Source organism: Mchenga conophoros, linkage group LG6 (assembly GCF_057382185.1).
Source record: "Mchenga conophoros isolate Kocher_MC1m ecotype Shallow Benthic linkage group LG6, M_conophoros_male_GT1.1, whole genome shotgun sequence".
Lineage (NCBI taxonomy): Eukaryota > Metazoa > Chordata > Actinopteri > Cichliformes > Cichlidae > Mchenga > Mchenga conophoros.
The window spans coordinates 35772125-35796859 of NC_140531.1; the positions used below are offsets into that span (position 1 = coordinate 35772125).

General features: G+C 38.3%; 1 protein-coding gene across 3 annotated transcripts; it reads right to left on the bottom strand.

Moving 5' to 3' along the window:
* Positions 1–360: 360 nt before the first annotated feature.
* Positions 361–23193, bottom strand: LOC146573177 (choline transporter-like protein 2). 3 transcript variants are annotated; one of them, XM_085277794.1, is made up of 22 exons: positions 23026–23191; positions 11628–11676; positions 11446–11519; positions 10121–10205; positions 9197–9281; positions 8974–9093; positions 8826–8886; positions 8613–8739; positions 6860–6943; positions 6603–6715; positions 6392–6523; positions 6206–6305; positions 5449–5541; positions 5231–5315; positions 4793–5055; positions 4507–4601; positions 4226–4329; positions 4061–4134; positions 3904–3974; positions 3716–3804; positions 3544–3628; positions 361–1155 (listed from the first exon to the last, which is right to left on the bottom strand). In XM_085277794.1, the coding sequence occupies exons 1-22, from the start codon at positions 23060–23062 to the stop codon at positions 1046–1048; spliced, it is 2136 nt and encodes a 711-aa protein (XP_085133920.1). In that variant the 5' UTR covers positions 23063–23191; the 3' UTR covers positions 361–1045. The 3 variants fall into 3 exon arrangements, with proteins under 3 accessions (XP_085133920.1, XP_085133918.1, XP_085133919.1); XM_085277792.1 differs by lacking the exon at positions 361–1155 and adding an exon at positions 1412–3300 and having other exon boundaries at positions 23026–23193; XM_085277793.1 differs by lacking the exons at positions 361–1155; positions 23026–23191 and adding exons at positions 1412–3300; positions 18118–18500.
* Between the last annotated feature and the right edge of the window lie 1542 nt (positions 23194–24735).

Genomic DNA, 24735 nt, shown 5'->3' on the forward strand with positions numbered 1-24735 from the left:
GTAGAATTATTACACTTTCACAATTATTCTAATTATAATAATGTACGTTGTATGGGCTGCTGTACCTCAGAATGAATGCTGAGATTTAACGGCTTGACGGCCGTCGTAGAGACGGTTCTCAACTTGTTCCCTGTAGAACCCTGTTATAGTGTAGTAGTTTTTACCAAGATAAAGATATTTACAAAAATAAAATTATTTTGTATGTGCTATTTCATTTTATGTAAATATTACTGTTATTTGCCAACATTATCAAGCAGCACCATATAGTAATGGACAGCTGGACTGAGTAAATCAGTCATAATGATAATCCAATGATAAAGAAAAGCTTAAAGAAACCAACAAAACACTAAAAACAAAAAAGGATGTCAAAACCAACATTTATTAGTTGAATACAAAAGAAAAGACAATGTAAACATTTTACAAAGTCAAAATTCACACAGTATGAACATGTTTCATTTTCAGTGGCATGTATGACACAAAAAAGAATAAAGACAAAGCTATTAAAATATTGAGTCTATATCCAGGTTAAACCACTTGGGTCATTTGTAATCTCTTAAGGCTTTGGTTATCATACTAAGATTTAATCACTTGCAGTTAAGGAATTTTGCTTTGGTGAGTTAATTTTTAAACAGTGCAATATGCTTAGTTAAACTAATAAAGCACAGCTTTATTCAATCTGCCTTAAACTGTACCCACTGAAACTTCCATATAGACATAAAATCCAAATATACAATGAAACAGAAAGCAATAGCTCTTAAGGCAACAGGGCTTATCATCTGTAACTCCAGCTCACATTTTCCTTCTGTAATAAATCTCAACCTGTGCATGCAGGTAAAGAGAGATAATTAAGAGTTTGTCACAAAATACAAAACAAAGAGTAATATTATAAAACCAATATAAATGAATCCGATTTGACAGTTAGATACAAATACACTGTTTATGTACAAATGAAATGGCACTGTAATTCCTCCTTTTGTTCTTTTAACTTGAGACACACACACACACACACACACAGAAAAATACACCCATGAATACAAACTGAGGCTTAGTCCATTGATTTGTAATCTTCATTAGACTTCTTGAGGAGTGTGAGCAGGTCCTGTGACATGAAATACGGCCTCTCCTGTGATCCATCATTGCGCTCCAGGTCCTCCACTGCAACATGGACAAGAGAGAGTTGAAGAACAATTTTCTCACACACACCAACACAGATCTGTAATCTATCTTTCTTTTATTTATGCATCGTCTATCTGCCGCCAGTTTTATCTTACAGCCCCCTAAGGTGTACTTAAGTAAATTGCTTTGAGTATTATCTAAATAGGTGGGGGGGGGGGGGGGGGGGGGGATCCTTTAAATACTCCTAAAAAACCCTGAATGACATGACTAAAAGGAAAAAAGGGGAAAAGGCACATTTAGGTTACAATGTATCGTTTATTTTAATGACTTTTCTCATTCCTTTCTTCATGTACCTCATCATGTATCTCTTAGTTCAAACTGTTCACAAGTAACTTCCACACAAAATTCAATAGCATGTGATTAAGGGTCACAATGTATACACGATGCCACTTCTTTTAAGGGCTCACAAGCTATAAATGGGAAACAATTGTGAAGAAAATGCTCTTAATAACAAAGAGAGAGATATTCTGATTTAAGTATCTAAAGCCCAACTGTAGATTTATTCAAGTGATAATTATTTTAAGAAGGAAGAAGAAGAGAAATTTATACAGACTGATTTTGGCATGTAAAATTTGTTGTTGTGTGCTTTAAAGGTGCTTTAAATCATTGCCAGGGATTTATTTCACATGAAAACTCACCTGCTTCAAAACACCAACCAAACTTGAAATTCTGAACTACTACGATTAAAATACAATCACCTTTAATCAAGATTGACACGCAGTGATGACGGAATGTCATCAGAAAATTTAGTGGAAAAACGACTTAGATTTTTCACAAAGTGACAAGAAAAAGGTACAAAAGCATCCAGAGACTTAAGATGTTAGTTAGCATTCAGAAGGTCATGTCAGTACCATGCAGTGCTTAAAGAGAGAGAGATTTAAGGGGAGGGACAGAGCAAGGCAGGAGGCATCAGTAAACAAACTGGGGGGTTCGTAGAGTCCGAGAGGTCACGATGGCTTCATCATGGCGACACAATCACAGCACTTACGTCAGTCCAAAATACCAAGGCAAGTAGGTGGAAAGACAATATATGGAACCCCTCTCTGCAAGGATCTCCACTTGACTGAAGCCAAAAAATACATAACAGATGTACACTACTGTATATGTACAAGTTCCATAGGGGAAAAAATCCAATATTCATACAGTATATCAAATATGTCTGTTAACATTTTGGCGTCAGCTGGTATTATTGTAAACAGTGAAAGAGATTTGATTGAGATGTGTTTGTTCTGACTGTAAACACGGTACTTAAGTGTATCTGTAGTGCATTTGTTAACAGCATTAAGACAACAAATATTAGTGACAGTAATCAGGCACAGGTTCAGCACTCACGATGTTCAACAGATCTTCACGATATAAAAACCAACACTGTTCTAAAACCAACACAAAGAGCGTTTTGTTTTTTTTCAAGCTACAGAGATGCACTGGGCTTTTGACCTGCTTCAAACCTTCAACCCTCTCCAGGTGGACATCCCTCCTATACTCACATAGCAAAGCAATCTGAAACTTTAGCTTGTTGTATGGCATACATTTAACAGGTCCATATCACAAAGGTATAGTTGCACATCTTTCATTCTTTATGCTCTATGAGATTTTCTGAGCCTCAGGTGCTTTGCAACATCTACTCCTGTGGTCCAGATGAAGGTTTTTCTTCCTTAGTCTCCTCTTTTTTCTCATTCTTTTCACCAGTCTCCTCTTTCTCTGCCTCCACAGGTGCAGCGGACACCTCCTCCACCTTTTCCTCCGTTTTCAACTCCTGCTTTTCTGACATCTCTTTCACTTCTGGTTCTTCTTTCCTTTCAGTCTCATCTTCCAGACTGATCTTTTGTTCCTCCGTCTTCTCCTCTTTTGACTCGTCAGCATCTATCTTTGATTGCAAAGCCTGCTCCTCCTCATTTTCCCCCTTCAGCTTTGTCTGTTCTTTCAGCTGTATTTCTCCATCCTGCTGCTGAAGAGGTGTTTCCTCCTCCACTTTAACTTCGTCCACTTGTTTCGCAGCATCCGCCTGCTCAACACCATTGCGATCTTCCTCCACCGGCTTTGATTTGGAAAGGATATCATGCAGCTCAGGGGACATGAAGTAAGGCCTTTCAGAAGAGCCGTCATTTCTTTCCAAGTCCTCACCTTATAAGTGCATGGGTATGTTGTGTTTTTGAATGGGTTAATGGAAAATTAAGGGAAAATGAAAAGGTGAAAGAAAGGAATGTGTAGGGTTTAAAGTAAAGTGAAATTAATAGGAAAAATGAGACAAAGAGAAGAAAGGTCAGAAAACTGTTAGGAAGAAGACGAAACCAGCAGCTCACATTTAGACAGCTGTTTGTAAAAAAGGAAGAGAGGAAATGTGGATATTTGGCAAAAATTACTCACAGAAGCAGAGGAAAAGTGTGTCCACACACATAGCATACACACTGAAGAAGCCATGGGCGATGAGGTAGGATCCCACTACCACTGTCTAACAGGAGAAAGTCACACATGTCATTAAATGGCCACAGACAAACTGAAGACTAACACCAAACCTTATTAATATAATTGTGCCTACCAGTATTGGGACCCAATAGTAGTTGAGAGATGGAGCAGCCTGCTCTACAGCTTTGATTCTTCCGGAGAAGAAGAAGAAAGAGAAAATCCCTATGCAGGAAAAAGGTGAATTAGTAGATCTACACTAGAAAGGCAGATTTTTCTCTCTGCAGTTGGATCTAAAAATAAAATTTAAAAAAACTCTCTTACCAACAATGCCAACAATAAGGAGCTTCCCAAGGAACAGCAGGAAGTCGGTCACTTTATCTAAAACAGCCACCCTGTGCAGAATATGAGAGAGTGTTGAATTAAAACACGCTAAGAATAGCAAATAGTGAATAAAATATGAATATGAATGAAATCTCACCGAATAATGTTTCTCATGAGAAGGAAAAAGGCATCTCGAGCTGCGGTGCAGAAGTTTTTTCCATAGATTGCAATCTAGAGGAAAAAAATTTAAAAAGACGATCGTGAAGCGCTTTAACGGTTGAGACGGTCTGTCAGGCCGCTGTGTCCAGTTACAGGAACTCACCATGATGTACGCATTTCTGTTCAGGAACTTGATACATTTCTCCAGACACCAGAAGCAGCACTTCAAGCAGCTTAGCAGAAACTTAGCAAATTTGTTTTGAGCACCTTAGAAGCAGGAACAGTTTATGATAACATAAGAATCAAGTACTTTACATGCAAAACTTGCAGTTTGCATGTATATTTAACAGTCTGTATCAACAACGTAAATGCATATAAACACAGAGTTTAATTATAAGACAATAAACAGAGACCAAAAGGCAAATGTAACATGTTATAGCTCACCTTTTAACTTGTGATCCAGATACTCCAGAAGGACCCTGATAACTTGGACTAAAGACAGGATGAGAGAGCCAAAAGCCAGAGAGCCTGTGTGGTATCTAATCAGCACAAGGAAACAGAGGCTAGTTGTGAGCATCAGTCATTCTATCTTAGGGTAACAAAAGTTTAAACATTTTGGAGAAAACTTCCTGTCAGCGTTGTAGATATCTTACCATGTAAGCCTTTCAAGCTGCGCTAAAACAATTCTACAAATAAAAAAACTGTTATTATTAAAAATGTATTTTCTAACCTTAGGGCCCTTCCAAGAGAGGAGAAGATGGGGTAGGCAGGGATATCCTCAGGCTTCTTGAAGGCCCAGTAATATGATGCAAATGCACCCGACAGAGTGACTTGGCCCAAGGCCGTCACAAAGTTTGCACACCAAAAGAAAAGGAAGACGTTGTAGAACTGAAAGAGGATGAGGTATTTATGGTAGAGAGTCTCACCACCATAAAAAGCAAACAGGCACTCTGCATCTGGACACACAAGTGATGCATTGGAGGAGTTGAATGTCTTTGAACAAGAGAAAGAGAGAGAAGGGGCATATTGTAAGACATCTTTCGTTCTGTGATCTATGCTGCTGTGCAGGTAAACAGGTGCTTGTTTACAACCAATAACTTTGCCACCTTGCCACCTACAATATCTTTAGCAGGCTAATTTAACAGAACAGTGACATTTAGAAGCATACCTTGGGGTTACAGGTCTCTCGTGAGAATGGGCAGACAGAGGTGTTGAAAACTTTGTACACCTGCTCATTAGAGGTGGATAAGAAGCTGTTCAGACATGTCAAGGAGAAGAATGCAAAGTACATCCTTGCTTAAAAGTCATGCTATACCTGCTACCGTGATGAAAGGAGACAATTAGGTTCGGATTATCTTTGATTATCATAGACAACTGAAAGGATACACTGCAGTAATGGCCCAGTAAGCGATCACCACAGCCAGAAGGGCAAAGGTCAGCAGTGGGTAGAACAGCGATGACATAACGTGGCCAACAGCTCTGACAAAGAAAATGGTATACATTTTTTTTTAAAAACGTCATGTCAAAATTCACACAAAATTTGTTAAATGTGTCCAACACATTTTTTTTAATACATTTGTTCTAAGAGTGCAATACTGTATAGCAGGAGAGGTAAAGCTGATTTACAATGATGTTTTATTGCTAAGGAAACAAATGCAATTAATCTTTTAGCACCAGCAATGATTACAGCATTAACATATTATTGCCTAACACTTGCTGGGACAGAAATAGTTCATGCACATCTTATGAATGCATGTGCAATAGTCCACTGAGCTACATTTGGTCTTCGGGTTTGTCATACAGGAAATATCTGATTCTTAAGAAGTGACGTACTCTGCTACTTTTACCCACTGGTGGTTAATTTTGTCTGTTTTATCTCAGCTGTTTAACACTAGACAGGCGTACTCTAACATAACAGCTGGCAATTAAATTAATAAAACTCCATCTGATTTCTAGTCATGCCAGGCTAGAGACGAGATGTGCAACATTAAAGCTGCATACCATAAGATCAAAACAGCGAGGGATAATTCTCATCTGATCTACTGCTAACTTTTTAAATATGTGAGCACATCTGGTTACTTTTTAATTTTAACCAGGAGAACAGACCAGGGAGATCCTGGTGTAAATCACATTTCACACTGACCTGCTGGCCTCTTTGATGAGGGCAATGGCAATCATTATTCTCTTCCTGAGGAAGATGAGTAGCAGGATGATAATGAACTCCACAATAGCCAGGATAATCACTGCGAACAGAACACAACAGATTAATGGGATTTGTCAACTCTTCATCCACAGACATGCTAAACAATGAAAGTGTGTCTGTGCTTACTGAAAGCCAGCCAGGTCTGCCTGATCTGCAGGTAGACAGAGAAGTCCGTTTGCAGGCCCAGGTCACGGATGGTGACATCAGCACCAGGCTCACCCTTCAAGCTGGCAAACTCCATGTAACAGTGGAAAATGCCTAAAAGTGGACAAGTTAATTGGCTGACCTTTTTTTCAGTCAGAACAATCTTTAACTTTGTCAGAAGCTAAGGACTTACCATAACCAATGACTAGGATAACCAAAATAATCATGATCCAGACCATGATGCCAGCCAAGAATCGCAGCAGGACGATGAAAATCAAGCTGACGACCATGGCTATCACCAGACCGCTGGACACATATTATGGTTAATGACTTGGTGATGAAGGTGTTCTGTCTATATATTCTGGTTTTATATCCTAATTTATAAGTTATGTAGTTCTGTGATTGAACATTTAGTCTATTACTGTGATAGCAGAGAGTAGGGAGACTTACAGTAATATCCAATGCCAAGAATGAGTGTAGTCCTCAAAGATTCTCATGGCAACCTGACGAGCTTCCACAGCTATATTTGACTTCCTGTAACAAAATGAAATGAGTCTAAAAACATGACCAATTATATCCTTAAACATTTAACTGTCATATTAGAAATATTACGTTTATTAGAGAACGGATGCTTAAAAAGAACCCCATGTTGTATAGAGCCCTAAAAGTCACAAAAGATAAGAAAAGGTTACTCAAAAAGTCAGAAATGGTCATGTAAACAAACTGATCTTCTTCTTCTTCAGCTTTTTCTTTCAGCTGCTCCCTTTACAGGTCACCACAGTGGATCTGCCCCCTATCTCTTCTGTCACACTAACCCTCTTCATATCGTCCTTCATTACCTCCATTAACCTTGTTTGAGGCCTCTTCCTCTTTTCCTTCAACCTAGCAGCTCTATATTTGTCATCCTTTGCCCAATGAATCCACTGTCTCCTCTGCACATGTCCACATGAACCGATCAATTACTGAAATATATCATAAGCTCTCTGCTATTTTAACACATTTTCAGAAACATTTTGTCTTTTCAGTTTACCACCATTCTGCAGCTGTCTGTAAAAACTTACTAAAACAATGAAGAGGACTGTTTTGCCTGCTACACACGGCTAAACACTAACTTCATTTAGTAGTGTTGCCCTGACATGATATGACTTCAGAGTGACTACCCATAGGTTAAAAAGGTTTAAGAGACACAAGGCTTCCTCCAAAGGTTGACTGACCTTCATCAGTTATTTCTTGTTATATTTCACAGGACTTTGCTTTATTTTGTTCAAGGGAATTCCTTGTGTTGCTTTTGTGCACGGACTCAGTAGTTTTGGACCTTTCTCCTAACTATTGTCTGTACTGTTTGCTATGCTGATGAATCACTACCCTATGATCTCATGCTAGGTCATTTATGATCTGAATTTTGGATTTTACACCACTTCCAGTGTTCCAGTGATGTTAGTGCTACAGTTTTAACCTTTGAATATTTAACATTTAACATTAGCTGTCCAATAACCTTTTGTTAGCTTTGGACATCTATACCGAGGAACTAATAGACTAAGATTAAGAAAACAAGCATAGCTGTCACCAGACAAAATAATTAAGTTATAAATTTATATGAAATTTATATGAAAACATATCTGACATAATATGCCACATACAATTTAGTATTGGAGCATGAAGCTATCCAGCTCTAGGAAGCTGTCAGCTGCAAGAAAACAACAGGAAGTATTACTCATCATCTTCTTGAATAACATACAGGGAGCAATGAAAACCTCTCTGCAGTGAGAGCAGGAAGGAAAACAGTAACACAAGGACCTTCTGAGGTAAACACAAATAGAGCAGAACTGAAGCACACAGAGGCTTCAGCCAGGGTCACTGCAGTGAGATGTAAAGGGAGACTGATAAGCTGATATGCCTCATGTCTAGCATGATAAGTGCCAAGGTCATTGAAAACAAGCAATCATTCACTAAACAGCAGTTGGACAGGGCTGAAAGAGTCTTACGCTTACAGCTTAAGGCTGATATTGAATTAATAAATTAATCATCAAACTAGCTAATCAAACATTAAATTTAATGAACAAAGAAGAACAAATATGAAGGAAAAGTTTCACTTGGTCAAACTCATTTCACACACTTTGTTGTTTATGTTTTATGGGTTTAAGACAACATAAAATAGCAACATGCTGCACATACATGTTGCTATACAATGAAAAACACTCACTTTGATGCCTCCAGCACATCACTGGCATTGACAGTGCCACTATTTCCGTCATCGAAAGTCGTCTCGTTGCCCACCACCACAACACCACCTTTTAATGTTGCCAAAGCAGGAAGGCACCGGCGTGTGACTGTGGAGGGAGGGGTTTTATTAGTTTCACTTTCCTGCAGAAACAAAAGTCCTTTAAAACAGTTTAACACAGAGAATCTCACTTACAGGCTTTACTGGGCATCAGCATAGCTGGGCACAAGCCATCTTTAAGGATCTCTGGCGGACTCTGATAGAAAACAGTCAATTTACTTCACATTTAGCAGAACCCCTTGAAATGTGTACAATATGAATAATCTAATTTTTCAATGCTTACCAGTCCAGTGAAGTCCACTCCTTCCTTGCAGTATTTTTTGTAGTATTCCTGGTCATCTTTATTTCCTACCTTGGCTTTTATCAATGTAAGATGCCTATTAGGACAGCTTTCCACGCATAACTGCACACATGTAACAACAAAGACATTAACATTTAACCGCGTAACTTCAACACTTTACAGTAGACTGAGAACAACTTAAAATAAAGTGAGTAATGCTTCTGACCTGTGTGGTGGGACACTGAAACTCCAGCAGCACAAGAGGGCTGGCACATTTCAGGATGTTGAAGTAGAACAGAAGTGGTTTCTTCCTGTTGTGTCACAGTGAAATGACAATGTTATTAGGTCTTCATAGACGATAAGGATGCAGTCATTGTAATATAACTCTATGGTTTCTGAAGTCTTGATTTGAAGTCCTATTTTATCCATTGTCTTTTAGGGAACTTTATTTCTTCTACAACTGTGATCACCATCTTTTGTGGTTTGGTTTTGTTTCCTGGTCACCTGTTGGATTTCGCTATCGATTAGTGTATCTACAAAATAATACCTATTTTTTTCCTCTGTACCAGAGGAAAAACCTCATCACAATGTTGCTAAGAATAATGTTTTTTTTCTGGCCTTTTTCAACTTTTATTTGATAGACACAGTGAAGAGAGGACAGGAAAGCAGGGGCAGAGAGAGTGGGGAAGACATGCGGGTTGGACTCGAACCCGGGCTGCCCGCCCGCTCAACACTTGTCAGAAGATTCAATAAACTCTCCAGTTAGAATTAGAATAGAAAATTTGATTTGATTTCTTGTAATTATTTCATAGTTCAGGCTGAGTAACATGCAATTAAAGTACCAGTATTTCCTCCAAACAAATCCTTTGGTGTGTGTTAGTAAAACAGGCCATATCACTTGTAAAATAACTGCATTTGCTGACTGCTACAGTGGCCTGTGTTGATCAAAGTGGCCACACAAGTAACTCTGAACATTTCTTAAACTGTTGTGACCACCTGCATTCATCATAAATAAATGTAAGCACTAAATAAAGAGTATGAGATTAAAGCAATTATTTTTATTGTTGTTATTATAGTATTATCATACTTAAGATCATCCAATTATAGAAGGTTTCCAAGAACACAAATGCTCTTTTACACTGTAACTTACTCCAGAGGTGTTCCAGCTTGTCCGCAGAACTGACCTCTGCTGTCTGTGGGATAAATGACTTTCCTGGGGTCCCCTTGAGACCAGGCTGCAAAGAGAACATCAGGAAGTAAAGAAATAAAATACCATCTTAAATTCCTCATGAGCACGCTCCTTTTATTTAATGCTTAAATAAAATAAACATCTTCTAATACATTTAGAAATTCAGATATATGAACATTTCTGAATTAAAGTCTGAGTTTAAAAAAGCTCCTGGTCTTAAATTAGACAACAGCCTCATGAAGGAGTTAAAAAGAAAGACTGAGAAAGTAGACCCACACAGTATTGTGACTTTAATGTGTAAACACCTTCCAGCTTTGACAGCATACACAGAGTGTGGGACAGACTGGCGTGATCCTCAGTGTAACTCATAACATAAAAATAAAACATGTTGCGTAACGCTTATCTATTTCAGCTAACTTTGGCTTCAGCTATATTTCCTTCCCACTGGGTGGTGTCTGAGACATTTCCTGGTTTTTCTAAGCTGCAATCTATTTATAAAGTCACTAATAAATTGCTAGATAAGTCCTGTGAGGTTGGGAATATGTGTTATAATTTAACAGTAAATGTACATTGTATGTTTTGCTTGAAAACCGATGGCCACTTATGTTGCTTTTCAAAGGTATTGGTTGTAGTGGGGGCTTGTGGTTGGGTGGAGGGAATGTAGCCGATGTGCAAGACTTCAAGTCGCAGATAATGCAAATAATTACTTTGTAAACAGATGTTGTAGTACGTGCAGTAATCAGTGTGCATGATGCACAATAAACAGGCAGGTGTTTTGACCTAAATAACTTTGCCAATGGTTGAATTTTCACAAATGTTTCCAAAATGCAAGTAGCTGGGAGCTGTTATTGGTAGTGTTACCTCTGTGGTGCCTAATGATGAGAAAACCTTTGGAAAAATCACTCTCACTTGTTTATTCTGGCTTCGAGCTCATAAGTAGCTTTCTGTCTCATCAAACCTCACAATGGAGGAGAGCTGCACAGAGATGTTGAACAGGATGTTTTACTTCCTTCTTTGAGGCAGTAGAATTACAACCAGTCAGAAACTATTTTATTTATAACTTGGCTTATGTAGACTGGCTACTGTAAAAACAGGCATTTTCACACGACTTGGACTACATGTTAATAAAGTTCATCTCACTCCACCCAAGGTAGTGCCTCACTTCCCACTTCTGATTAATAATATTAGACACCACCCATGCACAAATTTTGTATGGTAAAAAAACATAACAACCTAAATATAAATAATGCTCAGAACACACTATAGTGATGAGAGATCAGTCTTACCAATGATACCCACAGCAAAGTACCCCAGCAAGGCTAAGATGAAGAGTATACAGCAGAGGATATCTGTGCAGCCCCTGAGGAAAGAAAAGAGGAAGGGAAAGCAGGTGCAACATGTTGCCATTAAAGTCTGCTATATACAGCCGACAGCAAAAGATCACCAGTAATCAAAGCAGACGTCTCACCTGTTGTGGATCGGCCCTTTGAAGTTTGGATCAAACTTTCTGGACTCCCCTGTGGACGAAAACAGAACAACAGGTTTAGTAATGCCTGTTATTAGAAATTAGACTTCAAACAATGGCTTTCAGTCTGTTGATACTTGACAAAGGCTGCGGTGAATTGATCCCAAAATTAAACCTGGGGAAATGAAACCCGAGGTTTCCTTAATTTGTTCTCATTTCAGAGATATTTTTTGATTAATGGTCGTCTTTTAAAATGTAAACCACAACCACAGCTGAGAGCGGCCAGAGACAGAGGTGATATTGCCATCCTGAAATATGACAAATTAATTGTTAAACCGAGGTCACAGAACGCCGGAATTAATATTTAGACTTCAGCAATGTTGCCATTTGTAGCTGTTGAGATCGATCGGTCTGCAAATGTTGGATCCTATACTTATTCCCGGATTCTCCGGTAAAGATTTTTCAGTGGCTCATGTCAATATTTGTAGCCTTAAATATAAGGTTCAGGAAATTCAGTCACTGTTGTCAACAAATACGATAAGTGTGCTGGCTATTTCCGAAACACATTTAGATGCTGCCTTTGAGAATAATAAATTTGAAATAAACGGTTATAAGTTGTATAGGAAGGACAGAAACAGATTTGGAGGGGGCGTAGCCCTATACATTAATGATAATATGGCAAGCAAACTACGTATGGACTTAATGTTTAACGACCTGGAAATTGTGTGGGTTCAGTTACACCCGCTCTATGGCAGGCCTGTATTAGCAGGTTGCTGCTATAGACCCCCAAGTAGTAATATGTTGTATGTAAAACGAATTTGTAAAATGCTGGAAAGAGTAACTGAGGAAAACAAAGACATGTTCTTATTAGGAGACTTTAATATAAATTGGTCAGCTCCTTCTTGTCCTTTAAGGAAAAAGATAAGTTCATCAGCGTCGGCCTGTTGCCTGTCTCAGATGATCACCATTCCCACCCGGGTCACGGTCAACGCAGGAGGTCATAGGTCATCATATATATACTGATCATATTGATCATATATATACAAATGTTCCTGAGCATTGCTCTAATATTGTTTCTATTCCAGTTGGTTATAGTGACCATAATCTTGTAGGTTTGACCAAGAAAATGAAACCACTGAAAACTGCACAAAAGATTATTTTTCATAGATCATACAAAAATTTTAATGCAGATAAGTATATTAATGACGTAAAAGAAATTCACTGGACTGACATCTGCCTCGAGAGTGACCCTGATATGGCATTATCTATGTTTATTGAAAACTTTTGCTACCTGGCTGACAAACATGCCCCCTTAAAAAGATTTACTGTTAAAAAGAACTACGCACCTTGGTTAGATAATGAACTTAAGGTTGCAATGTCAGAAAGGGATATAGCAAAAGCAAAAGCACATAAGTCTGTCAGTCCACAAGAGTGGGCAAGATATCGCGAGTTAAGAAATCAAGTAACTAAATTGAATAGGCGCAAGAAGAAAGAATATTATCAACTTAAGCTCAAGGAGGCCAATAAGGACAGCAAAAAGGTGTGGAAAGTTTTAAATAATATAATGGGTAGAGATCTTGCTCCGGTGATGTCTCACATCTACACGGGTGGTACATTTATAAGTAAAGCTAAGGACATAGCCAATTATTTTGTGAATTATTACAGCAATAAAATAACAAATTTAAAATCTAATATGAGCAGAGGTGATCCCACCTTATCACGTCGTCTTATACAGGATGTTATCATGAATAATAAGCAATGCCAATTTAAGTTTGAGGCAGTGAATGTAGAGATGGTAGAGCGCTTATTGATATCACTTCCTGACGATACATCCTCCGGCTCTGATAACATAGACAGTAAACTGCTCAAAGTTGCAGCCAAGTTTGTGTCCCTTCCTATATGTCACATATTTAATAGATCTTTGGCATGCAGCTTATTTCCATTGCAGTGGAAAGAATCGAAAATAATTCCCATTCCTAAAAACAAGAATGACGTTTTTAATGGTGTCAATAGCAGACCTATTAGTCTACTCCCCGTTCTAAGTAAAATTATGGAGAGGATTGTCTATGAACAAATTCAACATTACCTAACAGAAAATCAGTTACTCACTCAGTTTCAACATGCCTACAAACCTGGTTATTCCACCAGTTCAGCTCTCATTCACATGACAGATAACTGGTACAAATATCTAGATAATGGGAATTTGGCCGGGGTGGTATTTTTGGATTTTAGTGCTGCATTTGATTTGATAAATCATGATCTTTTGATAGATAAACTAAAATGTTATGGATTTTCACCAGCTGCTTTGTGCTGGATGGAAAGTTATTTGTCTGGAAGAAGGCAAAAGGTTTATTATAATGGTTATTTCTCAGAGGGCTGTGAAATGAACTGTGGTCTACCCCAAGGCAGCTGCCTCGGTCCACTTCTCTACTCAGTCTTTACAAATGATTTGCCGTATGTCCTGGATAAATCTCATCTTGTAATGTATGCTGATGATTGCACCATGTTTTATTCAGCCAGTAGCCACTCTGAATTGACAAGCGTATTACAACTAGATTTGCTGAACGTGTTTGATTGGATAAGTAAAAACAACATGATTTTAAACGTGTCGAAATCCAAAGCCATGTTAACAGGAAGTAGAGTACGCTTAGTCAACAGCCCACAACTAAATCTTTCCATAGCTGGATCAGTATTAGAACAGGTCACCCAGATTAAATTACTTGTGTTACCATAAACCACCACCTTTCATGGTCTCAGCACATCAACTCTGTTATTAAGAAAATGGGACAGGGCATAGCTATAGCTAGGAAATGCTCTTTTTATATCACTTCTTCAATTATGAAAGATGTCATTAATGCACTAGTATTATCTCATCTAGAGTACTGCTCAATCATTTGGTCAGCAGCTAATAAGACAGATCTGAACAGACTTCAGTTAGTCCAAACTAGGGCGGCCAGATTAGTGTTAAGGTGTTCATATTATACAAGTATTGATAAAATGCACGATAAACTTTCTTGGCTTTCTGTACAAGCTAAATTATACTATGGCTTACTTGTATTTTTAAAGAAAGCAATACTGGTAAACACACCACACTTTTTTTATGCTCAGTTGCAGTATCCAGATGAAATACATAACCATGCCACACGATTTTCAACTAACCACAATTTAGTAACTCCTCGAGTTAAAAGTAACTTTTTGAAAAACTCTGTTATATTTAGAGCATCTTTTCAGTGGAATAAGTTGCCTTATGCAATTAGAGAATTGGCTTCTATTCATAATTTTAAAAATCACCTAAAAGCCTATTTAGGCAGTTTTTAATTTATTTGTAAAAATTGTAGAGGGTAATGTCACTTGTAATGGAATTTGCGTATTTTGTTTGAGTGTTTTGTTTTTTGGGTTTTTTTTGGGTTTTTTATATAATTTTTAATATTCACATGTTTACATTTTCAGAATTGTAAAACCTTATTGTGGATGTAAAAGCCAAATTATGTGGACAATTTGCATCCAACTCATTGTGTAACATTTTATTTGGTGGTATTTGATGGTTTGGGCCCCAGGAAGCAACCACTGTTGTGGAAGCTAATGGGGTTCCTTATAAATAAACAAATAAACATATGCTGAAAGAAGTGGAGCACAGTGGGGCAGTGGTTAACTCTGTTCCCTCACAGCAAAAAAAAAAAAGATCCTGCTTTCAAAGCTGGCGGCCTGGGGCTTTTCTGTGTGGAGTTCATGTTCTCCCTGTGTTTGAACTGATTTTCTCGGGGTACCTTGGCTTTCTCCCACAGTCCAAATCACATGTTTGTGGTTCGGTTAACTGGTGATTCTAAAGTTGGTGTAGGTGTAAATGTGAGTGTGAATGGCTGTTTGTCTTTCTGTGTTATCCCTGCACTGGACTGGTGACCCGATGGATGAATGGACAACAGTCAGGTCGGCTCTGACACTGACCGGTCAGCTATCTGAGACAGACACATGTCGAAAGATCTGGGAGATACAGCTCAATATAAATTCACAGTATAACAGTGTACTTGTACAACATTAAGTTTATGGGATACACTGTCTATATTAATCATACAATTTTAACAACTTTTAAGGGCATGGTTATTTTTTTAATTTAAATTTTCTTGGAATTTATTTTGATAAGGGGCAGAACAACTACACCAAACATGTATTAAAAGTTAACAACACAGGTATACAATTACATTGTTGGGCTTTGCTTTTGGATTGTGAATAAAGTATATAAGATACATTTTTGTATTACAGAAAAATAATATATAATTTACAGCTATTTTGAGAGTCCATAATGATTTTTCATAAATATTTTATGGTCTTCACCAAGACTCCCGTCTTTCCATTTGCCTCCCATTCCCTGTGTTTCTTGTCCCCTGTGTACGTCTCTGTGTTTGTGAGTTTGCCTCGCCCATGTGGGTGAGGCACCTCAACAACTTGCACATCTGCATCCCATCATTCATCGGCCTCTTCAGCTACCCAGGAGTTTCACTCAGATTTCTATGCCATAATGTTTGGCAGCAGAAAATCTTTGGCCCGTTTAGATGTGTTTAGTTCTGTCAATGTGATTTTTAAATGGGACCTAATATAATTTCCCCTTTTTTTCTGTAAAATAGTACATACTGCATTACTACTACTTTATTAATAGGTAAGGGAGCTTGTTTCTTCGAAAGGAAAAACAAAGGGTATGCCTCAAGACTAAGATAAAAAATTATAAATAAACATTATTTGAAGCAATGAATCATGCAAAGCTACTCTAATAAAGTGCATAACATAGGCAGCTGGGAATATGTCAAGATTTATCCTCCTTTCTTGGCTTATTAGTTTAACAGCTCACATGCCTCCTTCTTCTGCAAAACTCCATCCTAACCTTCAACAGCCAGCCTGAGTCACAGGTCATTATTTTTCACATTTAACAATTGACCCCTTTTAGCCTTCATTGCTGTGTCTTGTCTTCATATTTCATTTTTGCTGAAAGCATAGAATTAAAAACTCCCGGTGAAGCAAAAATGTTGGACAGTGTTGTTTCTCAGTAATTTGTATCTGCTGCATCTAATGTTTAAAATAATACCAGATTGATTATATGGGTCTTGGACTGCTGACTGGAAAATAAGCAACCTGATTGCTCTGACAGCTTTGGCATCAAATATGCAAAAAATCAGGAAAGGGCCTTTTTTTTTTTTTTTTTTTAAATATAGCACTATCTATGACTGACATAGCATATGTCATAATTGTAATGAAAAAAGTTTCCTCTTTTATGTAACACGTCTGTCTAAGTGTTCAGTAAAGCTGCTCAACACTTTTTTGGGCTTATGGTAAAAACACTTTATGACAGGCCCGCCCTTTCAATAATGGAGTCATGTTGCACATCCTCCCTCTTTGTCTCTCACCACATTTCCTGTCTGTATCTGTGGTGTCTACTATGGAAATGCAAAAGAAGAAAGAAAAGAAAGAACCAAAAACAAAAGAGAGAAAAAGAGAAAGACGTAAGCTGCTTTACATATGCAGCTTTTGGTACATTTTTACACGAAAATAAATAAGTGAAATAAATAAATGAAATTTGGATAATAAGAAAAAATTAGGCATTCAAAATATAGCTGTCACTGCCTCTGTGTTTAAACCAAAGTGAAACTAGCTACGAAATAATAGTCACTACATTTACTACACATTTACAGGTAGGCTGCAGGCCAAAGTGTTGCAGAAAATGCTTTTATCTGGAATGTATATATGTGTACAAGGGAGTATTTCATTAGAGTGACTTCATGTAGTGACTTCTACAGAACAAAAGGATTCTTCTGCCTGACCGTCATGCCTAGCAACCCACAAAATGGCTCCCCGGTGACAGTGGGAGCCCCCTGTGGACATCGCCAGCCGCCATGGAAACACCTCATACTCAACAGGGGAGAGAAGCATAAACCAAACCCACGTTGGTTACAGTGAAACGAAGCCAAAAGTGCAAGCCAACGTTTTTGAGAATCAGTGAGAAAAGACTTCTCACTAATAAACACAAGCTACATCCTGTTAAAATATGAACTGATGTCAGACTCTGTGATGTGTCACACATGACCTATTACTGTCAGCGTCAACCTGGCCTACTACTTTCTCCTAAAATCTATAGTTGAGCAGTTTTTAACATTTTTTTAAAAACAGATACTTTTATTAAAGGATCTATAGCACAAACAATGGGCCGAGCACTAGAGCCAGCCCCATCTGTTTCTTCTAACTGCATTACACTTACCGAGGAAACAATACACTCTCCCTTGCACACACGCACACATATAGAACTTAAACACACGTGCTCTCCTCACACAATGGAGGAACGACCAAAAAGCGTCACGTTGTCTGAGACAAACTATGCTTATTAGCAGTGAAGCAGCACATTAGCCATCACAATTAGAGGACTGTGAGCCATTACTCAACTATCTCACAAGTCTATCAAAAAGACGTTCAGTCACAGTTATGTAAGAAATGCAGGCTTGCGAATTACCTTTTCCATCATATTTTGTCATTCCGGTGCTGTTTTGCTCTCAGTTTGTGTCACGGATGGTTTTACAGATACGTCTCAGTGTTCTGTGTTCTGTTGTTGTTTCTTTAAAGGTCCTTCCTGTATAACAGTGCTTGCGTGTCCTCTAGCTTCTTACTCTTCACTTCCTTATTTTAGATTTCAAAGCTCTGCCTTCACCTCCAATTCCCTCTTTTACTCTGTGGGTTTCCTCCTTGCAAAAGCTGCATCAGCCCAATTGCAGCAAAGAAGTATCGATGGAAAAATTGAGACAGGATATCGAAATAAACAGAGACTTGTGGCACCTGATAACTGCCAAAGCTGCCAAAAACATGAACTAAAAACTAAAATGTGCCAGTTTTATACATCTTGCTGCAGAGAGTGTTTGCTTCAGTTGTGGGTGCTTGTTCTCACATCAAAACAGTCTTTAACCCCAACACATAATGGTTATTTCAGACTTCAGCTCAGTTCACTGAATCAACAAGATAAGCTGTGTTTTACAGAGTGTGCCTGCATGTGCTGCAGCTGCACTGCCACCTGTAAAAAAAAATTTCTCACCCCTGAGCTACTGTGTCGTTTGTTCTTAAAATTTTAGCCGACTTGCCCTCTTTCTGTTTCCTCGGCGTCCTGTTTTGTTTTATCAGCTTGTTACCTCATTCTGAGTGCACCCACCTCTCAGTGGTTTCAAACGGAACAATGAACAAAGCCATCATAACCACAGTCATCCAATGGCAAATGTTGATGCATTGCGCATGTCTGACATATACACAGCAATGAGCTGATAAGCACATCAGAGATAACGCCATCCCACTCTGGTGGCACATGACCACCTCTGCTGGCATGTGACAGATTACAGTGGAAAAACATTCTCAGTGCAACATTATGAAAACAGTTTCAGAATCACATAATGAAACAATGTTTCATCTCAGACCTCAAATACACACTCAGTGTTGGATTGTAACAGTGTGGGAACATTTTATGAACTGAAACGTGACAACATTCTTTAAACACTCTCAGAATGGTGCAGTTAGAACATAAAGTCTTAGCTAAACTATTAATTTCACAGGAAGTTTATCTGAAATTTAAAAAAACCCTAAAACATTCTCAGTACATTTGATTACATTTTTTTCTTCATAAATAGCTATATAATGGTAAAATACACTAATAAAATAAAATAATAAAATAAAATAATGGTAAAACTTAAAAAAAAAACAAAAAAAAAAACAAAAAAAAAAACCACTAGTTGAGTTCCTGGGGTTACAGGTTAATGAATCAACCTAACCACCGGTGGTGCAACGTGTGCAACGTGTGAACACTTGTGGTTGTTCCAAAGCAAAGAGGTTCTCAGTTCAAAGCCGATGGCCGGATGGAGTTTTAGTGCATTGAATTTACACATTCTGAGACTCTGGCACAGCTTCCCATGTGATCATGTGCTGGGTCACTTTAAACATGTTTGCTGTTTTGTTTTGTGTCTAACTTACTTTTAGTCTAGTCTTAACTTGAGACTTGAAATATCTCAGTCTTTTAAAAATGAGAGGAAACTTGACAAAAAGAGGATGAAAAGAAACAGACAAACAAAGTGGCAGGCTTAAAAAGCATCTACAGCAGATGCACACTATCTGAAGGTCATGTCTTTAAGAATTAGCCAAAAATCGAGTAAAGACCTGACACAAAACCCGAGAGATGTATCTGCCCCTGAGCTATTTTAAGTAATTACAAGAATGCAGGTATAAGAGAGTTCAGAGTGCGCTGAAGAATAAAGGCCATCATGTCAAATATTAACTTTCAAACCCATGAGAATAGTGCAAGTTCTGTTTTTGCCTTACATACTGTATCCCTATGAATGTTTGCAGATGTTTTGATAATTTGCTACACCCATTTCTCATTTTTCTAGCAAAATATAAACAAATGAAGGGTGACTTTAGCCTTGGGCACAATATTGTATCTTGGCCTCTTCTGCAAATAGACATGACCACAAAAGTCAGCCTTGTTCTTATGAATCAAGCATTTTAACCTGTATTAGCACTGACGTACATCGATGTTTTTTTAAGAACAGTAGTAGTAGATTCGCTTTTTCTCTTCAAACAAAATGAGTAGGGGCCACTGGGGACATAATTTTGAATGATCTACACATACGTAGCACCTTTTGAACCTTTATTAGGATCTACAACCCACTTTACAGTGTGTTTCTCATTCATAAATTTACCAATGATAGCAGAGCCGCTAAGCCATAGCACCTGAATGGAACAGAGCTCAAACTACCAAACTGTTATAAAGCTATTGGTGTAAGAATATTTATTCTGGGCAAGAATACTGTAAAAGAAGAGTTGCAATAAATAAATAAATAACAGAGTGCTTAGATATTTCTTCTCCAGCATTTATTATTGTTGCTTTTTAGTTTTACCCCACACAGTCTGCCATCACTACTAAGTTTCCTCTGTCTCTCTTCTGAAGATAAACATTAAGAGATTCTCCCTTCAGCCTTTCATTTGTAGGGCCATCTGTGAATGTGAGACACAGCTCCATTAGAGCTGGAGGAACAGGCGGCTCTTTGCCTGTTTTGTCCATAAAACAATCTCTGATTGTGCTGAAAAGCATGCGAGCAGATTTGTTCTTCTTGTTGTTGTGTTCAGGCTGCCAAATATCGTGTAAGTCGTCTTGTTCGTTTATGTAATTGGCAAAATGTTCACTGATGTCAGTCTGCCACCTTAAACACATTTTTTAAAAGGTTAAAAATACATACATATATTTTTTTCACTTTGGTAACCGGATGTCCTCAGGTACTTCATTACACAGAACCTAGGCTGTGAAAATGTATAAGGCCCTTCAGATCTCAGGTTCAGGTCAGTAACGGGTTAAAAGTATCTGCCAATGATCCAGCCTTTAGTTGTATAGTACTGTGTGTGACTCTGCGTGTATTTGTTTGTGTGCGTGTATGTGTGCGTGTTTAAGGGAGAGATGATGTCATGACTGATGATGTGCTAATGGGCCCAAAGGGGTTATCAGATGAACCTTTCCCTGCCTACCTTAATGGGATAGTGGCTACTGTGGTTGTGCATGATTGTATGTACACTCACAGACTGCATACACAAGGAGACATTCTGAATATATCTCGTCACAAGAGTGCTTATCCCTGAATTTTTTATCTTTATATTCCAGGCACGCAGATTCATTGAACATCATTACAATACAGGACAGAAGCCACTCTGTGTAAAACTGTTCCTGTACTGTGCCAAGCAGCTGTAACTGCTTCAAATACTCCTCCTGAAGCCACTAATGAGGTCAGTGGAACAAGGAAACATACTAAAGTCTTTTTAAAGGAGATACATAAATCTGTCATCCACTGGCTTTGATCACTGTCTCTTGTTACTCCTCAGAGTCGCTACTTTTCACATCAAGAAAAAGCAGATTTTCTAAAACCAACTAAATCAATGATCATCAAAAATGACGAATATCGTCAGCGGCATCTCTGTCTGTGTACAGAGCTGTATGTGTGTGTGTGTGTGTGTTTGTGTTTATTTCCCAGCTTGATATTGACTGAAAATCACTTTCCTAAATCTGTTGAGTGGGTAGTACAGACAAGGCTGAACACAGGCGAGGCAGAGCGGGTTGTGGCCTGCCTGCAAGCACGCACACTTTCGTAGACATGGAGGAAATGTGGCAATAGTAGTAAGAAGCCAGTGACTGCTTACAGTTTAAACTGAAACTCCAAATAAAAACTCATGTTTAAGGAGCTGAAATGTGTATTGTACATTGGTGTCGTATAAACCTTTATCTTGAGTTTAAAGGGCTTATGGTCTTTGACCCTTGAGTCATGGGAGAGGGCAGTTGAGGAAAACAGATCACTGTATAGCAACAGGAAAACCACAAGGAAATTGCCCACTATGGGAGTTGACTGGAGAAGATGTGGATTTAACATTTCAATTTGCATTGTGAAATAAGGAATAGCTCAATAGTAAGGCAGTATTAGGGCAGTTTTCCCAATGCATGAGGATTGTGGTTTGGTTTTTAGCCTTCTAAGAACAACCTTTCATGTAATAATGTAGACATGGAGTATTAAAGAAAGAATAACAGTGGTTACAAAAACTTCATGACTCAACAGTCCATATGAATAACAACCCTGCCCAGACCACGCCAGGCTGCTGTGGGCTGCTAACTTGGTGGTGGTGGAAAAAATGCATGTGTGGCACATAATAATCTGCAATGAGTCATACGTTTGACTGACATAGAAGATTATTTTTCCACACTAAGTGTACGAAAATGTAATAAATAGACAAAAGCTGTGAACATCTGTGAAATGTATGTGTTTGCAAAAGGCTGTGTGCATCTGTGGATGAAGCAGCCATATGTCAATCTACAAAATACCAAATGGTTATGGAGCCCAAGAGACAGCATATGTGCTCTCCTTCTCCACTCTGCTCTGTTTCTGTGTGTTCCTGCAGTACAGAATCGCCTCCATATAAAGCCTAATAGGGAAAAACCCGGCAACCTAGTTCTGTTTATTACCCCTAATTAACCGAAAGAGCAATAATTAACTACCTTTAGTTTTTGTTCGATTATTATTTTTTTTTTTTTAGCTATATTTAGTTTGTTATACAGGCTGTAATTTAATGACAAATAAACGACTCGTTTAGAGTACGCATTCTACACCCGCTGTGCAATGCAAACTGAATAATTAAATGCAACTTAAAGGGCGTTTTCTCAGAGTTTAAAGATAAATCGGGAAAAAAAAAATAGTCCGGTTGCTGAAGATGTGGATATCTCCAGATCTGCATGACACTCATGAGGTCCACACCCATCCATCCATTGCAGTCATTGTTTCCATTTCTTCCCCCGTTTAAAGAAAAAAGAAAGAAAGATCGAAGAGAAAGCCGTAAAACAAACTGTTCTTACCGTATTTGGGGTCCGGGTTTTTCTCCTCCATCTCCATTCTCACGCACTGCTGCTTGCTGCTGATCAGACCTAACCCAGGACAGTTTCCATGGAAATGTCGAGGCAAAAAAACATCAATAACAGTGACCGACTGCAACAGCCACACAGCAGACTGAAGACGGAGACCACCCCAAGCCAAATTGGAGCAAAGCGCATTCCAGTCTAACGGAAAGGAGAGCCAGCCAATGAGAGACCGGGGCCTGCTGACCGACAGCTGCTGCAGCCACTCAGGATTACCCTGACGAGGACAAAGGCTGTGCAATGGAATGTGTAGAATTTAAAGACCAAATGTGCTTTTAAAGAACATAACGCATTCAGAAAGATTATTGCATAATACGGTAATTATTTTAAGTTATTTATTTTGTCTAAACATCATTACGTCGTTTGCTGAGAATCGAAGAGAACTACTTCCCAAAGAAGACGCATACAAAGAGCACGGTGATGAAAAACACATTTTTGTCAAATTTACCTCAAATTAATGAAACTTTCCGCCCCATAAAAATGAAATTTTATTGGCAATCTTCTCTTCAAAAGAAAAAGTATCAACTGGGATTCTGCCACCGAGAGAAAATCCAAATTTGTCAATACAGTCCCCTCAGTCTCTGTGTTTACAAGTAAACGTGGCTTAAATGTGCAAATCTCTGAGGCTCTATGAAGAGAAAATTCTCTTTAACCTATGTATTTTGTATCATTGCTAGTAAGTGATTCTTCTTCCACCAGCACAGTCGTGTAGTCTGAGAAATGATGTTTTACTAAGAAATAAGTAAGATAATTATTACCATTTACTGACTCATAACATGGGAGACTCAAGCTTATAGAAAAGTGGAGTAGGAAACTCATGCATACCAAGAAGATACTATGACCTGGAGACATATTTTCATCAGAAGGGTAAAGGGAGAAGGGCATCACTGGCAAAACTGCTGGCCTGCTGTTTCTTTGCTCCACGCGGGAGGTATTGACATTACAGATATGCTGTGTTACACAAAACCAATTTTCACATTCTTGGAAAGATTAATTAATGATTGAAAGACGAACAGTTTGGAAAGACTGTAATGCATCTTCACATTGCATAATAGGCTCCAGCCTTTGGTTCCAAAAGTGTCATGTAAAGGTTTGCCAGGAAAACAATAAATAATTAAAGCGTTTGGCACGTTATCAGGTTACTTATGAAAAGCGTGAGGATGTTTTTTATTGCTTTTTAGTACAATATGCCAAACAAATAAACTGTAACATACAACATTTTACAAAGCTCACTGGTATTTCTTTCTTTTTAAAATTTGTAAATATATAGGTTGAGATTTCATTTAATTGGCTTTTTTCTGTGAGCAGGAAAAACATCAAAAACATTTATATATGCACATTTACATTTTACAGATTCATTTCTTTGCCTTTCTTCTTTATATTACCCAAACTTAAAAGTTACAGTGTAACCTACATATGTGCTTCTTGTCACTTGTAAAACTTCAGTGCAGGGTCAACATTCTGCACATGGCTCATTTTACCGGCCAATGAGCTCGAAGGCTGGGCCAACACCTTCCACACCCCTAACTCATCCATCCATCCACACACGCCATTTTGAGTGCGTAAATATGTGCCAAATTCAGTCCGCAGACCTGCTGAAACTTCGCACACTTGTGTAAAAATAGCGCAGGAGCAGCCTCGAACACCTCC